Source organism: Mya arenaria, chromosome 16, assembly GCF_026914265.1.
Source record: "Mya arenaria isolate MELC-2E11 chromosome 16, ASM2691426v1".
In the NCBI taxonomy this organism is placed as follows: Eukaryota; Metazoa; Mollusca; class Bivalvia; order Myida; family Myidae; genus Mya; species Mya arenaria.
In genome coordinates, this window is record NC_069137.1 from 21,682,110 (window position 1) to 21,703,960 (window position 21,851).

Genomic DNA, 21,851 nt, shown 5'->3' on the forward strand with positions numbered 1-21,851 from the left:
GATTTTTTTGCAAATCTTACGATAAGGCAACATCAAGTTTGTGTTTCGTTCCGCGGATTTACCGCACCTATTTTGAAAATGCAAAATATATGCGACTGCATCTATATTTCTATAACGAACCGGATTGTTTGCGGCAATAAGCTATTCCTACAGCTGAAGTATAATCAGTCATTATTTTCCTTCGCTGTTTTATAGTTATTTTTTACGCAAAGTAACCAATGTGTTGGTTTTTATATTTTATCAACCGGTTTAGAAGTGCTTTCAATTAAATCATTCAAAAAGGTTGCATAGTTTAATCTGTAATATTTGACATATGATGTGTAAAATACGCACTTTCTTAGACCTGGTTGAATCATGGAGACGAATTTAGGAAATGCCATTTTAAGAGCTGTTGCTGTGTATATGCAATTGCGAAGAAGTACATTTAATACTCTTCGATAGCTGATACAGACTTTCATTACTCATTCTTAATAAATAGCTAAATAAAGGAATACCAGTTTAAGGAAATCGGTTGTGCCGTTCCGTTGAAAAACATGAATATATGTAAAAACACATCAACTTTGGACAGAATGAAATGAAGGTTAGGGAAATGCAAGAAATATTTGTATATATTTATAAAGACGTATGTTTAACGATCCTTATTGTGAGCTATTGATATAATACAAGGAACTCTTTATTGTAATAAAACATAAAAAAACACCATAAACATACTGACAGTGTTATAGCTTGGTTAAAGTTTCTTTCACAAACTGGCTAAATTTCTCTACTTGGACAATTGGATGTTACATAAATACATTAAGATTTAGATATGGTTGCATAGATAACGGCTATTCATTTTGTTGTTTTTTATGGCGGACGTCCTGTCATCAAAATAAATAAAGCCACTTGACTTTTGATCTGTTCTGTTTTTTCGCTGCATAAATACACGTGGTATTCTCAGATGATGTACGAGCGATTGTACATTTGCGTAAACCCAATTGTTTGTTCTTCATAAATCCTTGCTTATAGGAGTCTAGGGACGATAATAATCATATGTGATATCATTTGAGTAATGATATTGTAGGAGCATCCGTAGCTAAGTTCTCAGCTTAAACTTAAACAGCCGTAATAAAGAGGTCACATTTTCGTTGCATCTTCATAAACAAACAGAACATGGCGATGCATAAAATTACTTTTCTGGCGTGCTCTGCGGAAGTTCTGTTATTCTCTTTCAATCCACTATTACCACTCATTGTTCTGTTTCTTATTTATTTATTTTTTAACAACATTGGTTTAAATGCACTTTTGAAAATTATCAACCGATATTATAAACAAAACACTAAACAACATTGCAATTGAGAATTCATCATATATTGTCAGTAAATCCAGGAAAACAAATACATGACATTTTCATTCTATCACATCCATCGTGATATTATGGTTACAGTAAATTAATTCCACATACGGAACCCTACGTCCTCACCATGACCACAGTCGTGAACACACCACCCAATTTGAGGGCATTCTAGGAAGCTACTTTCTCCTCCTCCGCATATCACATGGTCCATCCAGATGTCTCCACTGCCCTTACCCAGACCCGCCTCCACCACATACTTACATTCCCGGAACCGGAACATCCTGCACACCACGTCTACGTTGTTTGTGTTGTAAGATTCCGTTGCATACTGAAAGCTGTCATCACAAACTGTTTCCCAATTATTATCGTGATTGACCTCTAGCCGTCCCTGGACACCCTTGGAGCCATAGAAAGACGCATTGGCCAAACGTACATTTTTTTCGCATGGGTAATAATAACCATCGTGAGTAATTTTTTTGTATATACATTCTTTTAAAGAAGCAATTTCTTTCTCTAATTCACTTACATTTGACTCAATTGTATTCCCCAGCCTCTCATCTATAGCTTTTATGTCATTTTTAGTTGCTTGTAGTTCTAAAGCTAAATCAATTATTTGAGTCGGCACGTCCGAAAAGTTACTACGTAATATTCTGACAAGGTTGTCTGCTTTTAAAATTATTTCACTAACATTTCGATCAGAAATTGCCATGAATCGTTCAAGGTTGTTTTCATTCTGACTGTATGTTAAAGAAATGTTTTGTTTTATGTTTGATTCTGTTTCATTAAATTGTAAAGCAAGGTGTTGACTGGTGTTTTCTAAAAACGTTTTTATTTCCATTTCGACATTGTCCGAAAAAATACTAACGTTTGTAAAAGACCAATTCATGAACTCTGACAAATTAGCGTTTGCCAGCGATATATTTTCATGAATGTTCTCGATATTGTGTTGCACGTCTGCAGTCAGGTTATGCATATGGCTAGTTATCTTTGGTTCAAGCTCTCTCAGTTGAACCTTAAAATCATGCTTCAGTTGATGTAATTCCTGTGTGTCATTTGCGTAAGCCTTGCGCATATTTTGAACCTCTGCCTTTACAACATGACTTGCTTCGTTTATCTCGTCATGTACGAGTTGCTTGCCATTTTCTCCAGTCTCATCAACAACGTTGTAAGAAGTACTGTACATGTCTTGGCTAAGACTGCTCGGGTCGTGCGTAACCGTATTGTTCTCCAACATGTCGACTCTGTTGACGAGTTCTTTGACCTCATGTCGAATAGATGATAACTCCTGAATAAATAAAGTAACAGGTTAAATGTAACGAAAGCATTGTTCCGGTATTTCAAAGATGAAGTTTTCATAAACTCATATTTCTGCATTTCATTTTTTTGGTGATTATTAAAATATAGATTACATATAGGACACTTGTTCTATTTAAAAAATGTAAAAATAAATTACTTTATTTTACTGAATGTGCACTTTAATCAAGATGTCACTCGAATTTAATTGGTGTTCACAAGGTGACCTATATTTCATTCTTACATTGAAATTAATACTAATAATAATTTCTTTAATTTTTTATACACATCAAATAATTGATTTTTAATCAGAATATCGCACCAAGTATTAGATAAATTACTCAGTACAAGAAGTGAAGTGATTGATTTGTCTTCCAAGCTCTATGATCGCTAACATTGTTTTTTTTTCTTAAAGGGTAACGGACGAAAATAAAAGTAAAAGTTTTTTTATCGATTTAATCGTTATTAAGGACGTGAGTTAATCCGGATTATATCCACGTCATTTTTCAATCAAAATAAAGCAACAATTATTGTCTTAACTATATTTAAGAAATATTGTACACCCAAATGTCATACAAGGTTCGACCAGTCAGCCCCCGCAGATGTAACGCCAAGCGCCATTTACCTTCGGGGGCTAACTGACCGGTCCGTATAATGCCATATGGCCCGAAGTGGTGACGTATATCTCCTATATTATACCAAACATTTATATAACATTTCAATATTTTAAAGCGCTTTTGGTATGTTTTATTGAACCAAGCAAAAATGCACATTCAACAAATTTTCGCCGTTATACGATAATTTTGGAAAGGTCCGAACCGGTAAAAAATCGATGGACCGCTGACTTAAAAAGAACTGGATGTTTTCAAAAAAGGTTTACGCTCACCATAAACACATATTTTTCTGAGCAAAACGGTTATTCGCTTTTTCTTGTGAATCAATCACGATGCGGCATAAACTGTAGCAAACTATTTTACAACTTTTACCTATTAGTTAATATAGATGTAACGAAATAAGACCACATCAAATTGACACAAATAGATAAAACGCAAAATTAAAGAGTTCTACAGTTTAAGTATGTTCGCACTATTCGGCATTTTGGGAGATTAGAATCGAAAGTAAACGCATAACTGGAAAGCCAAACAATATGACATCATTTCCAATTGTGTATCTTACTTTGGTATGGTATTCTGAATATATATTATATAAAATAATAAATATTGATATATTATATATAATTATGATATATTGTACATGAATTAATATGTTTCTAACATTTACATGGACAAAAACTATTATCCCATTTTTTAATTATAATTATTTCCAATGAAATAACGGAACGTCCAATACAGTACTTGCATTAATGTTCATGTGTTACACATATTAATTTGGAAGAGGCCACATATTGAAAGGCGAATATGCTTACGCTGTATACGAAGCTTCGAAGACTTTTGACTTCATCTTCTAATTTCCCAATCCGTGATCCCTGTATGGGCCAAAAGACTGTCGAGCACAACGTCAGAAAAAGCAGGATCGATCTCATGACGTCTTATCTGAAATAAATAAACAAACAAATACTAGAAATAATAATAAATAAGTAAATAAATAGATAAAAAATATAAAATTTAAAAAAAAATCAAAAAAGAAAGAAAGAAAGAAAGAAAGAAAGAAAGAAAGAAAGAAAGAAAGAAAGAAAGAAAGAAAGAAAGAAAAGGAAGGAAAAAATAAAATAAAAACGAATAAAAATAATCAATATATAATGAATATCGGTATATGCGGCATATGGTCCGTTTCAACTATTAGCTTACCTCCATAAACCCAGTTATGGCCGGGACATACTAGCTCTATCATCGCATAATTCGTTTAGCTTGAAGTAAATGATTTTGATGCATATGCTATAGTCTGCAACAACGTTGAAACTATTCCTGTTCGACTACTGTCTGCTTGCAATATTAAAGGATTCTTTGGATCGTAGTTACCTAGTACAAGACCTGGTCTGGTGATAATTTCTTTCACCTTGTTAATGATTCATTTTGTGCTTTTCGCCATGAAAACTCATTTTTGTTTCACCATCTCTCGTCAAGGACTGGTAACCTCTGACAATTTTGGTGCGTATCTTGAAAGATAAATAACCATTACTAAGAACGTTTGCACTTGAGCTTTGTTCGACGGTTGGGGCATGTTGCTTATAGCATCAGTCTGAATTTCGTTTGAGTCTATAAAGTGATCAAATGGCCAAAGTGTTGGATATGAGTCATTCAAACTACCATTTTTTATCATTCAATATATCATCTCAATGGAGTTTTCAGAGAACTAGCATACTTATTAGTCTGATACCTCAATGTGGCTTTCAGATTAGCTTACTTTGGATCTGATACATCAATATAGCTTTCAGAGATTTAGCAATGGTGCTTTCAGTGAACTTACATAGTTGTGGCTCTCATATCTCAATGGAGCTTTCAGATAATAACATTCTTGTGTGTCTGAAACCTCTATATGGAGTTTTCAGATAACTAGCATACTTTTGGGTCTGAAACCTCAATGGAGCTTTCAGAAAAATAGCATACTTGTGAGTGAATACCTCAATAGAGCTATTTGAAAAACAACATAATTTTGTTGATAGTTCAATGAAGCTTTCAGAGAACTAGTATACTTGTTGGTCTGATACCTCATTAAACCTTTCAGAAAAACTAACATACTTGTGGGTCTGCTACCTCAATGGAACTTTCAGATAACTAACTTACTTGTCAGTCAAATACCTAAAAGAGCTTTCAGAGAACTAACATATTTTTTGGTCTGATACCTCACTGGAGCTATCAGAGAACTAACATATTTGTGAGTCTGAAACCTCAATGGAGCTTTCAAAAAACAAACATATGTGTTGGTATGATACCTCAATGGAGATTTAAGAGAACTAAAATACTTGTCGGTCTGATACCTCAATGGAGCTTACAGAGACAGAACATTCATGTGGGTCTGACACCTCAATGGAGCTTACAGAGAACTAACATACTTGTGTGTCTGATACCTCAATAGAGCTTTCAGAGAACTAACTTGTGGATCTGATACCATAATGGAGCTCTCAGAGAAATAAAGTACTTGTGGGTCTGGTACCGCAATGGACCTTTCAGAGAAATAAAGTCCTTGTTGGTCTGATACCTCAATGGAGCTTTCAGAGAACTAACATACTTGTCTGTCTGGTACCTCAATGTACCTTTCAGAGAAATAAAGTAAGTGTCGGTCTGATACCTCAATGGGGCTTTCAGACAACTAACATACTTGTTGGCCTGGTACCTCAATGGATCTTTTAGAAAAATAAAGTACTAGAGGGTCTTATACCTCAAGGGAGCTTACAGAAAAATAAAGTACTTGTTGGTCTGGTACCTCAATGGACCTTTCAGAGAAATAAAGTACTTGTGGGTCTGATACCTCAAAGGAGCTTTCAGAGAACTAACATACTTGTAGGTCTGATATTTCAAATGAACTTTCAGAAAACTACAATACTTGTATGTTGAATGCCCGAAGGAGCTTACAGAGTTTAGTAATTTTATCGACTTTACTTGCGTGGGTTCAAACCCTACTAAACCCATGTTTTGGTTTACTATAAATGTATTTATTTTTGAAATTGCAGAATAATAGAGTAAAATAATAATAAATTAAGTGTTTTCGGATGCATAATCGTGTATTTTAACCCTTGAGCAAATAAGTAAATGTATTTGGATGATTGTAATAGTCTGATTGCAGCTTTTCTTTAATTTTGTAAAAAATATGTTTTCCCATATAAATTCTCTTTAACTAACATAAAACCAGTAAATGAAAACTAAAACTTATCATCACTAATACCCTTACCTTGATGACGGTTGCACAGTTGAATTTCTATTTCCAGTACAAAATAAAACAAATTGTGTATATGAGAAAGTGAAATTTTTCAGCAATGAAACGGCAGCAACAAATTTTGCTTGATATATATGCAGCCTTGGGACAGGCAGACATCGGCTTGAAGGGTAGGATTTGAGCTGCAATAAACGAAACGAAGCATAGAGTAACGATTTGACGGTGTTGTTGAGGATGAAAACTATCGATCATTGGTTCAGAAACACATATTTGTTTCGATTGAATACCATATGATTATCCTAGCGACGTTGTTTAATGATTCAATAAATCGTATAATTGAAATTTCAATGTTGATGTCAAGCAGTTTTAAGTATATTTCATTTTAACGTTAATTCAAGGGTACCTTTTTATGAGAACGTTCGATTCTTTTTGCATCTTAACCTGCATGTGGGTTTCGTGAGAGCTGACTTAAAAGAAGGCATGATGAACGCGTGCTGGTTTTGTGTAGACCTTCAATAAATTAACCAACCAACCTGTTTTCTGGGAGTATAATTTATATGAGATTTGTTTAGGTAATTTGTAAATGGCAGCACTGTTTCATGGTAACATTCACATGATATATCCGAGTTTTCCTAAGCTACGTTGGGTTTTTTACGTACAAACTGAATTATTTAATAGGAAGTTATCTAATGGTTTACGTGCCCGACTCTCCCAATCAATAATCTAAAGTTAATAGCTCCAATGGAACATGTGCTTGACTTCCTCCATAAATTATCTTAAGTGAAGACCTCTGACTGTTTACGCACCCGACTCTCCCAATTAATGTTCTTATGTAAAGCACTAATGCGGTTATATGATTGAACCATATGAAGTACAGTTTCATAAAGTATCCAGTGCTAAGTTATACCCCAAAGCAGCCAATATCCATATAGCCATTTCTCTGCCTTAACTGACGGGCTTAAATTGAATATATGCCCCAATGATAAGTTATACCCCAGAACAGCCAATTCTCATTTCGCTTCCTTCACAAACAAGCACCAATTGGTTGAAGGACCATAGCTGAGAACCCCCACCACCCTAAAGCTAATTTTTAAAATAGGTAAAAACCAAAATGCCCATTTATCTGCATTTACAAACAAGCTAAAACATGGATATAAGCCTCAAAAATGAGTTATACCCACGAACAACCTATACTCATTTTGCTGCCTCAACAGTCAAACTGGATATAAACACTAGTGCTAAGTTATGCCATAATACAGCATATACTCATTTCGCTGCCTAAAAAGTCAAACTGGATATAAACACCAGTGCTAAGTTATTCTATAATACAGCTCATTGTCGTTTCGCTGCCTTTACAAACGAACTAAAATTGATTATAAGCATCAGTGCAGTGAGTACAGAAACAAGCTCCGTAGCCAAAAGTTCAAACATAAACCCCGTTAAATGGAACATGATTAACACCAAAGACATAGAACACAAAAACAAAAAATCACAAACAACTCAGTGCATATATACAATATAAAAAAACTATGTATGTTTATCAAGTGTTAGATACTGCCTTGGAACGCGCAGTAAAATGTAAATTTACTGGGGGTTTAAACCAGATCACGTGGAAGTATTTGATTAAAGCATTTACAAATACCATTTGTTTATTTCCTTATAATTTAATACCCACGTGCTCACTGAAAGTTCTGTCTTCAAATAAAAATGTATCGAGCATTTTTAGAATTAAGAATGCTCGAAAAATGCACGAAATTACAAGAACATTTGTTTATCTCAGCGGAATCTCGCTAAAAACACAGCCTTTACCGTAACTCTAGTCCTAACCTTAGAATATACATTTCTCACTACTAGGAGCCAAGATAGATTCGTACAACACAGTTATCATTTGCACTGTGCATGCGGGTTTTACCTGATTCAGCCTTGAATAAATTAACCGACATATCCTGTTTACCAACTGTCAAATATTTTCGTGTTTCTGAGATATCAAGAACGCTCGTTTCCAAGACTTGACCGGATTATTGGTCTAGTATGTAATATTTTATTTCTAAAAAGCATAGTTTATAAGCCCAACAAGTTTAGAATAATGTTTGATATATGCTTTCCGGTAGTTTGTACAGATTTATCAGTTAAATTGGAGCGATTTTCTGTGAAAAATGCAATGAAAGTCTCCTTTGTCAAATTCTGTCAATTTTGGACGCCTGGTTTACCCATATTTGTTGGCATCGGTTTAAAGGGTGGAGAAGGAATATCGAAATAGTATAGCAATATATTACAAACAAGCTTTAAAGGCCTTAAACGATGTGTTAATACACATTCGATTTCAGATGAAATAAAAGACAAACACACAAACCGATATATATATCAAGCTATAAATATCAATTTTGCCTTTTCTGCAATTGCATTAACACATTATTTATCAGCATAATACCTTTTCCAATGTTGCCAACATTGTATGAAGAATTAACCAGCAATAACTTAACAATCTAAAATCGCTCTTGTTTCTCACTCGGTGTAAATAGATAACGATCTTACACTGAAACAAACATTTCATCATCATCATCATCATCATCATCATCATCATCATCATCATCATCATCATCATCATCATCATCATCATCATCATCATCATCATCATCATCATCACCACCATCATCACCATCACCATCATCAACATCATCATCATCATCATCATCATCATCCAAATTAGTGATATTTTAAAAACGGTAGACTGCAGCATTTCTAAGTTTATTATGTACATGTATATGATAAAACGCTTTTGATATAGAATATGAAAGTCATTTAGGGGTCGGTATAAGTCATCAATCGTGAAGAAATAAAGTTTTATAAAATTGAAGTCATTTTGAGAATTATGCAACATTAAGGTGAATCCCCTTACCTAAATGGACAAACGTTACAATTGACCAGTCCAACTAGTTCGACTCGTCTTATCTGGTTACGTGATCTAATAGGTACAGCGATGGCAGCTCGTCGGATTCGGTCATTTTGCCCTTTCCAAAATTGTGATGTTACAGTGTCATCTTTGAAATCCTGCGGAAGTCGAAAACAATAATACAAGGGCAGTAATATCAGGTGAGTCGAGGTTTCCTGGTCATTGTTTCGGGTGAAACACGTTTCGATTCGATGCAACTAAATTGTGTATTTTTATTTGAACGATGTTTAAAGACCTTGTGCACCGAATAAAAAGCAATTGCTTGTTTGCGATGTCACTTGTTTAAATAAAAAATCATGTCTGTATTAAAAAATGCACTTTCTTACTAGGCTTACCGACTTACTCAATGCACTTTATTCTTCAAAACTTCTTTTTTATACCGTTTTCTGTTGTGCAAATCTCATTCGAAACCCTGTTTTGATCAATGAAAGGTATTGTTATTGGTTTCCGAGGAGGACAGATCGCTAATTTTGGAGATAGATCGGCACATTTAAGAAAATGCTTTCTGGTTCATTCTGTACATTTTTAAAACCCAGGTTCATCCCAAATCTGGTAAATCTATGGCACACTGAAATAACGAGGCGTCGACTGTTTTTCTTAATCCATGTTTACTATAACACGTATAAAAAGGTTCATTTGGATAAGTAACACAAATCTCTCTGCTAAAAGTAGAACTGTTATTGTATTCCGGCGGTTATATAGTAAGTCGAGACACGGCTAAGTCTTTAAATAAAATAGTGTTTTCTTAAGTTGTGACGAACTACATTTGACGTTAAATTGTTAACTGTTTACTCATTGTTTTCTCTCTTTTATTTTGATAGCCAAATTTAAACATATTGCTTCAAGACATCTGCATCTCTGTAAAGTGAACTCTTTGTTTATTTTATTTATTAATATATATGCAGTTTTAAATTGTCCACGATTTTACCATAAGTGATAAGAGTTTAGTCTACATCAACTCCATTAATCGACACGTAGCAATTATAGAGAACAACTCTTTTAACAAACGTTTTACAACATCTTCTTTATTATCTTTTTCATCAATTTTAGTTCAAATACATCTAACAGATTACTTAAAAGACAACTAGCTAAGAGCAGAGAAATGAAACCATATCAAAGTCAGAACTTTGGGACGTTTTTTAGATACATGTTATATCAAATTTCTAAATTACACAACTAGCTAAAAGCAGAGAAATGAAACTATATCCAATAGTCAGAGCTCTGGGACCATATAAGATGTCATTCATCACAGCTCTTTGGGTACAAACTTACTCATTAGGCGTATATCCGATCCACCGGTTGGGAAAATACTTCCCCTTTGCCTTCTCAATTTTGTTTAATATTTATGCAAAAAGCTACAGAAACATGCTCAGTAGCAAAACGTTTAAACATAAACCCGGTTTAGTGACAATGGGCAAACGCCAAAGACATAGAACACACAAACACAAACAAGAAACATAGAACAGCACAAACTCTACAAACAGCACAATGCATAAATACTATATATATATATATAATTGGTATATTTATCAGGAATTGTTAGGTACCGCCTTGGAACGGTCAGTAAAATGTAAATTTACTGGGGGTTTAAACCAGTTTTTGTAACAAACCTCACTCTTATCCCAACAATCCTTAATAAAGATAAAACGCAAAAGGTAAATCTTATCAAAGTATGCATTAACTTGAGGAAACTTATCAATAAAACAAATAATAATAAACGAAAAGGTAAACCCCAAGTACTTCTATGATTAGAGATCCCAACTCTATCTGCAGACGGAGGGAAACAATTCAGAGCACCTAATGCAAATACCTTTCAAAGATACGATGCAGTCATCGTTAGAAATTTTAAACATCACACACAGTCTGCCTTATAAAATAAAAGGTTTAAAACTGTGTGATCATAGAGTTTCATAATAAAAAGCATCATTGTACTAAAACTGGGAACAAATAAAGAAAAATAAAAGCGACTAGTATATGCTATTCTCTCCTTCCAAATGATTAGAAAACGTAAAATATTTGAAGACAAAAAAGGCACAGCCAAAACACTCAGAGTCACCCAACACGTGTTCGCCAAAAAAGGTTTTAAAAATAACATGAATTAGCAAATTCTTCATAAAAATCAAAGCACTGAAAGTTTAGTTATGAAAAGATGCTATATTCAACCCAATACTTTGTTTCAGACATTCATCTTCAAAAACAAGAAGGCAAGTGCTCTTCAAAATATTGCCTTTATATCCACGGTTTAAATAAAATCCAAGTAATTCATTAAGTCTATCTGCTCAACGACCTGCTGGAAACATTTTAATTTTTCGAATTTTCTTTAAAACATCACCATAAAAATCGGCATGAGCAATACTATCAGCAATGAGCGATTTAAGACTACTATTATACTTTGATATGAGATAAAAATGACCATGAACAAATTTTGAGAAAGTTTTCCTTAATTTAAAATATATTAAGTCTCACCTGGAGATGTGGGTCAAGTCATAATGCAGCCATAATAGGGCGCGGGCAGACCTTTTTATTTAGCAACAACACTATTTGGTCATTTTGGTGCTGGCTGTTGCTAGTGATACAACCTGAAAGATTGCGTCGAAAGTATTATATATTGTATTTTTATCAAATATAGTTTAAACACTGCTTGTCCTCGCGACAGAATACATGTTAAACTTAAGGGTGTGTGCTCCGAACTATATACATATATTTTAGCGATAACTATAGGTAGGATATAAGCTCTAGAGAATCATATTGAAAAGCCTGTACCAATGGAGTCAATAAAAACTGTTTTAATGTTAATTGCCTTCCAGTATAAAGTGAAGTTGAATCAAACCGTATAACAAGTGACAAGGAGAATGATAGTAATGTTGTAAAGTGATTGAAGAAGAAATATGTCAAATATCAGTTGAATAAGAATTAATTGAACAATAAATTATTTTCCACCAAATCAATTAAAAAAATGATGCAAATGAACTGGTAAAGTTGCAAAGAGGACAGTTGTTGTAAGATAAACTAGCCAAAGCATCTCCCAATACATGGAATCAAAAGCTCTACATGGTACTGTAAGTATTTTGATGTTTTCTCTAAATTATTCGTAAGTTTCTCTTCAATGTGATGTACTTTCTTGTTAAGTAATTGTAGTTCCATTGATAAATCGCTTATTTGGTTCGGTATTTCCACAATGTTAGTACGGATCAAACTGAACATATTATCTGCTTCAAGCATCATTTCACTAACATTGCGATCAGCAAGTGACAGGAATCTTTCAAGTTTATTTTCATTCTGAAGATAAGTGGAAGATATATTTTGTTTCATTTTCGATTCAATTTTTTTAGATCTTAAAGAAAGCTGTTCACTTGTGTTCGCAAATAACTCAGTCATTTCTATTTTCATACTGTCAGACAACAAACTGATGTTTGAAATAGACCCAATGATGGACTCTGACAAAGTAACTTTTGCCAGCGATACATGTTCATGAATGTACCCGATATTTTGGTTCACTTCTGAGGTCAGGTTATGCATATGGCTAGTTATCCTTTGTTCAAGCTCTCTTAGTTGGCATTTAAGATCTTGCTTCAGTTTATGTAAGTCCTTTTTGTCGTTGGAGTAAGCCTTGCAAATATGTTCAACTTCTGCTGTTACAAAATCACCATCACGTACTAATTGCTCCCCACTTTCACTAGTTTTATCACCTATGTTGTACAAAGTAATTTCCATGTCTTGGAAAGGACATTTCGGGTCGTGCGTGAACGTGTAGTTTTCCAGAATTTCGACTCTGATTGTGATTTCTTTGACCTCATCTCGAATGTATCCCAACTCCTGCAAAACATAACAATGTAAGCGAGTTTTAACAGTATTAAAATTGTTATTAAATTAAACCATACCAAATGCATGCCCGTATGTTACAGAATTTAATTAGGATAACATTTTCAGAGCATTATACATATAAATATTGATCTACCCATCAACTAATCAGCTACACAGTTCAGTTATGTGAAAAAAATGTCGGAAAATTAATTCTGCATTGATATGATTTCATGTGTACCTTAAATATAAAGCCTTTAAGGGATTTGATTTTATCCTCTAGTCTACTAAGCCGCGTCCCCGCGACGGTTCTCAATACAATCAGGCAAAATATCAAACACAATGGCATGGAACTCATGGCGGTTCAGCTGAAAGTGGAGCAATTTCATAACAAGGCAAAGTTTATAAAGTTTTGAACAGATCCCATACTATTAAATCTTTCAAAAATTTAATCAATGCTACTGAATGTAAACGCAATATTTGATGATTTATAAAGGTCAAAAGAAATACGACTAAGGTTTTATCTGTTCTTAAGTCCGATATTCCTATAACAAAGTTTATACTTTATGATGCAAAATACAACATGCAATAGGTTTTAATTAAAGAGCATATTATTTCCGTCGCACTGGAGAACGTGCAGAAATCCTAGTACGCTGTTAGACGAATTGGAACTCGACCAAACCGCCTGAACTCCAATGATTGTACAAAAAGGCCAATACAAAGACGCCAGACTAAAAAGTTTTGTTTTTAAAGATGATGCAAATAAAGCAAACGTCGGAGTTATATGCTATATTTTCTTAATCGGACCAACAATAGGGTATTTCTATAAAAAAGTAATCTTAAATTATTGATATGCATATTCATGTACCAAATTAATTAGTAATTTGACTAAAAAACTTTTTAAAAAATCAACAAAAAACTATATTATATACATATGTACATTAAAATTGCTAAGCATTCTTTTGAAAAAATATAACTATTCTATACCATTATATGGAGTTGGAGGTGTCGCAGTATCAAAATATATTAACAGTTTCAGGTAATTTCTTATATTGTCAGCAGGGAATGCATGTAAGGTTGTACTTCAAAATCTAAACCATATGCCTGATCCAAATGCCAAGTACCTAAGCGTGCAAAAGTTCATGGATGAAAACGAAAGGGTTATATATTTTAGTATAAACTTCCTTACACCATTTTCCTCTTCAATCATCGAAGTGCACCAAGTTGTTATATAAAGCTGCTTATTTATGTGACGTATCATTCCTCTCATTGCACTAAATTGAAGTGTGCGTGAGAAATGGTTTGGAGAGTGTCTGATATGTGTAACAGATCATAATTCTGATTTTGCGTGAGAAATGATTTTGTGTTGTTATTAACATTGGTATTTTGATTTGTTACGACCACCAAACGTAATAGAGAAAGAGAATCCAGTTTCAAACGTCCAATAGCAAACACAATTAATTTATTATCAGCTCTTCAAAATATCAAAGAAGTAATGCGAGAATTTGAATTCCGAAAAGTATAATAATGTTATTAGCGGGATACAGGTATCGCCTTTTTTCAGGTCATTTTTTTTATCTGGGTCTTATTAATTAAAGTCATCGTCCTTGTTGAATGATATAATCCCTAGAGGTCAACTCCTTTTATATTGTCCCGCACAACCAGCGTTTTTTTAAGTATGTCCTTTCATTAAATTAATTTTAGGGTTAACGTCCAGTATATGTTTAACGTGTCAGTGACATCTACCTTTAGTAGCCACAGATCGGGGTTGTGTTCAAAATCAGATGACAGCCCCATGGTATCGTTGCGAAAATGTCAGAGTGGAGTCACAATCTTTCCCGCGGACACTCAGTTTCTTAACTGATAATCCACTTGACTGTTTAAACAAACACTGTTTTATGTTGTACTTCTCCTCTTTCGACCAAATGGCAATACATTTTGGTTTGTGTTAAATATGTTTGAAATTTACTCGTGTTGTACCACTGATTTTGATTGCCCATCTACATGTTTGTATTGCTTTCTATGTAACTCTACATGATTATGTTGAACTGTTTGCTCAGATAAGGAAATCACACAGGTCATCCCGACCAGATCTTTTCACATCTAAATAATTGTATCCATATCTAACAATTTCTCTTTTTTTATAATTTGAAATATCTCTGAATAGTCAGTGTAACCACCCTCTCCAACAGTGAATTCTTTTCGGTGGGGGATATTGTCTCTTTATTCCGAAACCATTGAATTTCAAAGTTGTTGGCAATGAAAACGGTTTCAGGCGCAAAACATGCTTAGGAGGAAATCCGAGCGTTATGAACATCAATAATTTCTTAGATCAACGTATATTCTTTAAATTAAATTCAAATGAAGAAACATCTTCGGAATACCTCGGATACTACTAAACTGAGGCTTGTGATTGGTCAATGACGTTTTATCGTGGCAAAAATATATGTAATGTCGATCAAGAAAGTGACATCATTGAAGTTATAATACGTTGAAACGTTTGGTAGGCATTGTTTACAGCGATATAGTTGGATAACTTTTGCAAAGAAAATAAATTATATATTAAATATGTTAGAGTTGTGGTCCATTTGTGTATAAAAACATTTGGTAAATGCATGGATGCTCGTAACGTCCTTTTATATACGGATGAACCATTATCCATTTAATACTACGGCTTGAACAACTGCGAACACGGCAGTAAACAGATTTACCACGACTGGAAGTCTTACCAGACAGTGACATGAAATACGACGACTGGAACAATGGTGGATATGGCAGTAACATTTAATACGACGACTTGAAAAACTCCCAACACGGCAGTGAAAATAATTTACAACGACTGGAACAAAGTCTTACATGGCAGTGACATGCAATGCAATACGACGACTTGAACAACGGCAAATGCGATGGTGACGTACCTTTAAAACATGTTGAACCAATGTTCAGATCGTTACTTTTAAACGTGATGAAACAGTGCTCATATTATGGGCTTTAAAGACGTTTTCGTACATTGTTTAGAATGTCTGACTTTATTTAAAACGTATTGGACCAATTTTCATAGTTTGTGCGTTTAAAACGTATTGGATCAATGGTCCTAGTTTGTGCATTTAAAACGTGTTGTACACATATGTTTCAGATGTTTTGCCTTTAAAACGTTTTGGACAAATGTTCATAGTGTGTGCCTTTCAAACGTTGTGGACAAATGTTCATAGTGTATGCCTTTTTAATGTGTTTGACCAGTGTTTAGATTGTGTGTCTTTAGAATATGTTCGACAAATAGTTCGCACACTGAAAACGTGTAGAAAAAGACAAACATTTGACTTTTGCGTACTCAGACGATGAACAGATCTACTGTTCAGCTCATATAAATAATTAATTTCATCATAACATGTCATGATATGGAAAAAGAAAAACATAATAAGAACGAGGCTATTTAATATAACAGAACAAGCAATATGCAAATGTACAAAGCAAAATATAACGAGAGAAACCTATGTTTAGCAACACTTTATACAATCATGAGAGTCATTAAGACACACATACATAACATATGAATATAATATACATACTGACAGAGTTAAAACGTGTTTAATATTTGTTGTACAAACTTTTTTCTACTCGATAATTGGCTGGTACATAAAAAACATTAAATATTTAGATATTGTTGCATTGATCACGGCTGTTTATTAATAGCGGACGTCTTGTTATCATATTGAATAATGCCACTTGACATTAATTTTGTGCTGTATGTCGCTACCGATATGCAGTTTATAGCGTATATAGTGGTATTCTGAGATCTTGTACAAATGATCAGACATTTACTAAAAATATTAATCTATTTTATCTCCAATAATCCTTGTTGATAGGACGATAGTCATTGATATAACCTAATACGAGACTTCTCAGGAGCATGCGAATTTTAGATGTTTTTGGCGTGCTTCATAGAACGTCTATTATATCGTTTCAATTCGCCATTTTTCGCCATGTTCATTTCCTTGCATAAACATTCATCTAAATGCAGATTTATTGACAAAATATCCACCGTCATAATAAAAAACAACGTTTCAATTGCAAATGCATAACCTATTGTTATTTAATTCATTATCCAGAAGAAAACAACACTTTTTTATAAATAAAATATAAATCCTTTCATTTGATCGTAAATTTATGTTTAAACTATTTTAGTTCCACATACGAAACCCTATGTCCTCATAATGAGTACAGCCACCGTTCCCCCAACCCTCGTGAGGGCAATCCAAGAAGCTACTTTGCCCATCACATCTCACATAGTTCATCCAGATATCTCCACTGCCCCTACCCTGAACTGCATTTAGCATATACTGACATTCTCGGAACCCGAACATCCTACACACCATGTTAACGTTGTTTGTTATATAAGGTTCACCAACATTACTCTGAAAGCTGTCATCACATACCGTTCCCCACTTCCTATCGTGACGGACCTCTAACCGCCCCTGGACGCCGGTGGAGCGGTATGGATAAACGTTGGCCAGACGGATGTCTTTAGCGCATGGGTAATAGTAACCATCTTTTATTCTTCCATTGTTTGCAATAAAGTCTTCGTTACATGTTAACATGCTTGATTGCTTAAAATCATGTGTCAGTTTTTCTTCATGGTGTTGAATGTTCTGGTTTACTGTTTGAAGAGCTAATGATAAGGTGCTTATTTTAGTCAGCGTTTCCGAAAAGTAAATACGAAGCATACTGAAAATTGTATCTGCTTTTAGCATCATTTCACTAACATTGCGATCAGCAATTGAAATGAATGTTTCAATTTTATCCTCTTTCTCATGGTATGTTTTAGTGATATTTTGGTTCAAGTTCGTTTCAGTTTGATTTATCATTAGCGCAAGCTGTTCATTTGTGTTCGCAGATAACGCTTTCATTTCCTTTTTGATATTGTTAGAAAAAATATTAACGTTTGAAATAGACCCATTGATGAACTCTGACAAAGTAACGTTTGCCAGCGATATATTTTCATGAATGTACTCGATATTGTGTTGCACGTCTGCAGTCAGGTTATGCATATGGCTAGTTATCTTTTGTTCAAGCTCTCTCAGTTGACCTTTAACGTCTTGTTTAAGTTGATGTAGGTCCTTTTTGTCATTTGCGTAAGCCTTGCGCATATTTTGAACCACTGTAATTACAGCAAGACTTGCTTCGTTATTCCCAGCGCGTACGAGTGTTTTGCCACTTTCTCCCGTTTTATCACCAAGGTTGTAGAAAGTGATGTTCTTTTCCTGGTTAGGACTGCTCGGGTCATGCGTGACGGTGTTGTTTTCCAAAATGTCGACTCTGTTAGAGATTTCTTTGACCTCATCTCGAATAGATGTTAACTCCTGAAACACAAAATGTTACACGTGCAATATTAGGAATGCATTGTTTCTTAATTATAATGATAATAGCTTCTTCAACTTATTACATTTTTCTTTATTTCGTTTTTGGTTTGGTTATAAAACAAAGGATTATATTTAGAACACCTGTTTATTACTGTCATTTGTTTTTTACCTAATCAGCACCAAAAGCTGTGTTCTACTCGTTTTCACTGTTAGTGTCAACGAAGTGAAATATATTGCAATATTACATTGATGTCTGTTTATTCCATGGCTTTTTTAATTCAAACAATAATTTATTGATATCTAATAAAACAATATTTTTAAAAAATATTAGGTGTTGTATAATTACTTAATACGGCAAAAACGGACTTCTTTTTAATTCTGAAAACACAAATAATGTTTCAGTATCATATCAATAGTCCACCAACAATGTACACGGGACCTTGTTATTGGACCGATTTGTATGCAAGTAACTGGATAGGTAAGCAAATATTAGCATGGTATCCCAATTAATCATAAATCATATTCCCTCGTAGAAATTAACAAGGTTGAAAACACTGGTTTGTTTCATAGTATCATAGCAATATTTGAACTGAGTTGAAATAATAATTTATAATTGTATCCCTTTTCACGTCGTATGATATTTTATGAAAAAGGAAAACGTCCAACATAGTAATTGTGAATGCTCTTGAGTTTTAGATAACAGAGCTGTTTTCGTAGCGGCCAACTATTGAAATGTCAAATGGATACCCCGAATATAAAGGTTTTAAGAAGTTTGACATCAGCTTCAAGTCTTCTCAGCCGTGATCCCTCAGTCGCCCTTAAGACGGTTGAGCAAAACAATAGACAAAGCAGGGCGGGCCTCATGACGCCTAATCTGAAATAATTAGACATTGAGTGAGAAATTGAGTGAATTAATTGACAAGAAGAAACAAATTAAATAAATAAATAAATAAATAAATAAATTAATAAATAAATAAATAAATAAATAAATAAATAAATAAATAAATAAATAAATAAATATATTTAAATAAATAAATAAATAAATAAATAAATAAATAAATAAATAAATAAATAAATAAATAAATAAATAAATAAATAAATAAATAATAAATAAATAAATAAATAAATAAATAAATAAATAAATAAATAAATAAATAAATAAACAAACAAACAAACAAACAAACAAACAAACAAACAAACAAACAAACGGTGTCAAAAAAGCTTAACTAAAGCTTCGCAAAAGCGGTGCAAAAGCTTCGCAAAACGATGCGGTATTGGCCAAAAAAAGTGCACCTTTTGCGAAGCTTTAAAATTGTAAAAAAGCGCAGCTTTTAAAAAAAACCAGCTTTAGCGAATCGTGTTTTGGCTAAAAATGCAGCTTTTGCAAATAGCTGCGCTAAAGCTTCGCAAAATCGGTGCTAAAACTTCACAAAAACAGTGCTACAGGCTTCGCAAAAGCTTTGCTTTTTTAACAGAGAAGCGCCGCTTTAGCAAAGCGTTGTGCGGTACTGGCCAATAAAACGCAGCTATTTGCAAAAGCTGCGCTTTTTGTTTGAAAAAACTCCGCTGTTTTTGCAAAGCTTTGTAGGGTACTGGCCAAAAAGCGCAGCTTTTGCGAAGCACTGCGCTTTTTATTAAAAAGAAACAGCTATTGCATAGCATGTGCATTTTGGGCAAAAAGACGCACCTTTTGCGAAGCATTGTGTAATTACAAGAAAAAAACGAATCTTTGCGAAACTTTTAGCAGTTTGGGAAGTTTCGAATACATTTTATTTTTTACAGAAACAGACATTGCGATCAGCCATATTTTACCTGTAATAATATTGTATTAACAAACAAAAACGGTTGGCCGATATCTTAAAGAATTTAATGGGGTTGCAAAATTGAAAGTTCATGCTGTATAAATGTACGAGAATCAGTTCTCAAGTATCAAGGTTAACAAACATTTAAAACGTTTATAATAACTAGATGATGAAAACATGGTTCAATGAAAGAAGGTTGAATCATATTTACGATTGTTAACGACATGTTATGTTTTCCATGAATCATTATGGCTTGACCAAACAGATTCCAACGGATGTTTGAAAAATAAATTTTAGTTTAAAGGGGCAATTCAGCATGGGGAAGAGATGTAAATAAGATAATAACAGAACAACAACAAACTGTGAAATTAGTAAGTAAAAACGATGCATAACATAGCACGTACGTCTAAAAATATACATTTTTTATCTCCCTAGTCTGCGCTTGAAAGCGCTTATTGAAATGTGTTGTAAATCTGTAGTTTCCGGTGTTTGCAACTCTTTAAAAATTAATATTGTCTTTGCTACATTTTAAGACTACTATTTACTGTTACAGAAATAATAGCATAATAAATTGATTAACCTTAAAAGTTGAGAATTGGTGAAAGGACTATATGCTATTGTGTTCGGTATAATGAAATGGCAGTACATATTTAAAATATTAGGGGTAAAGGCAGTTGCTTCGCGTCAAGCAACATTATTTCCCTCACGTTGACAACATGTTCTGTCACACTAGAATCCATGCGATATTTATTTACATAAACTCCAAGAGTCTTGTTCAAATCATTATATAAATAAAACACAAAGCGATCATGAATGTTAAGCCCATAAGCCTGTTGTTTGTTAACTATATTGTTAATGTAATATGGGTTCGTTATATACAATTTTATATAAAAAATAACTTTAAACCTAGGCTATTCCAGGTTAAATGAACTTGCAAGAACAAACTCTTTATAACTCTCACTGAAGGAAAAACAGAAATCATCATCACAGTTGATCTTACCTGGATGCCGGTTTCACAGCTTATTTCCTATTTCCAGCAAAACATATAACTGTGTCTGTCTTAGAAACTGAGATTTCTCTGCAATGAAGCCACTGCAACAAATCCTTCGGTATATATGCAGCCTTGGGACAGAAATCGATTAAGAAAGTAGGATTTGAGCTGCAATGAACGAAATGAAAGAAACGAGTAAAGCAAAACTAATAGATGTTGTGGATATTAAAGAGGGTTATAAGTAGTTTTGATCCGAGAGGTTGTATTCGACTCGAGTGGTTTTTTGCAGATTCGGATTTTAAAAGGCGCATTCCGAGTGAAATCAAAATCTGCAAAATCCACGAGATCCGAATACGACATTCCGGATCAAAACGCAGTACTATTAACCCTTTAATTATACACGTTACTGGTTAGATCGCTTTAAAGCCACAGGTTTTCATAATTAATGTCATTTTAACGACGCACTATTTTGTTCTATGAC

At 33.7% G+C, this 21,851-nt stretch overlaps 3 protein-coding genes across 4 annotated transcripts in view; all 3 read right to left on the bottom strand.

Moving 5' to 3' along the window:
- The window catches only part of LOC128222009 (RB1-inducible coiled-coil protein 1-like), a 52,223-nt gene extending 30,736 nt beyond the window's left edge, over positions 1 to 21,487 (bottom strand). The window contains exons 1-3 of one of the 2 annotated variants that reach the window (XM_052930743.1): positions 21,380 to 21,487; positions 19,325 to 19,451; positions 16,221 to 18,577 (exon numbers count right to left, since the gene is read on the bottom strand). In XM_052930743.1, the coding sequence (XP_052786703.1) occupies positions 17,399 to 18,577; positions 19,325 to 19,441 (1,296 nt within the window). In that variant the 5' untranslated portion in view covers positions 19,442 to 19,451; positions 21,380 to 21,487 and the 3' untranslated portion in view covers positions 16,221 to 17,398. Of the gene's footprint in view, positions 1 to 16,220; positions 18,578 to 19,324; positions 19,452 to 21,379 lie in introns of those variants that run through there. The other variant, XM_052930740.1, reaches the window with a different exon arrangement.
- On the bottom strand, positions 732 to 9,580 carry LOC128222011 (putative DMBT1-like protein). Its single transcript, XM_052930744.1, has 3 exons — positions 9,363 to 9,580; positions 4,056 to 4,182; positions 732 to 2,621 (listed from the first exon to the last, which is right to left on the bottom strand). Exons 2-3 carry the CDS (start codon positions 4,170 to 4,172, stop codon positions 1,431 to 1,433), a joined length of 1,308 nt encoding a protein of 435 aa, XP_052786704.1. The 5' UTR covers positions 4,173 to 4,182; positions 9,363 to 9,580; the 3' UTR covers positions 732 to 1,430.
- On the bottom strand, positions 10,381 to 13,588 carry LOC128222013 (uncharacterized). The gene is made up of 2 exons (XM_052930747.1): positions 13,459 to 13,588; positions 10,381 to 13,232 (listed from the first exon to the last, which is right to left on the bottom strand). Exons 1-2 carry the CDS (start codon positions 13,573 to 13,575, stop codon positions 12,426 to 12,428), a joined length of 924 nt encoding a protein of 307 aa, XP_052786707.1. The 5' UTR covers positions 13,576 to 13,588; the 3' UTR covers positions 10,381 to 12,425.
- Positions 21,488 to 21,851: the final 364 nt, after the last annotated feature.

Bases quoted from the DNA above. Each gene is read 5' to 3' on its own strand.
- LOC128222011 (XM_052930744.1), bottom strand. From the start codon at position 4,172: ATGAGATCGATCCTGCTTTTTCTGACGTTGTGCTCGACAGTCTTTTGG. The intron at 2,622-4,055 runs GTAAGCATATTC...TTATTTATTCAG, and splicing joins TTCGAAGCTTCGTATACAGC to GAGTTATCATCTATTCGACA.
- LOC128222013 (XM_052930747.1), bottom strand. From the start codon at position 13,575: ATGAGTTCCATGCCATTGTGTTTGATATTTTGCCTGATTGTATTGAGA. The intron at 13,233-13,458 runs GTACACATGAAA...TATGTTTTGCAG, and splicing joins TTAAAGGCTTTATATTTAAG to GAGTTGGGATACATTCGAGA.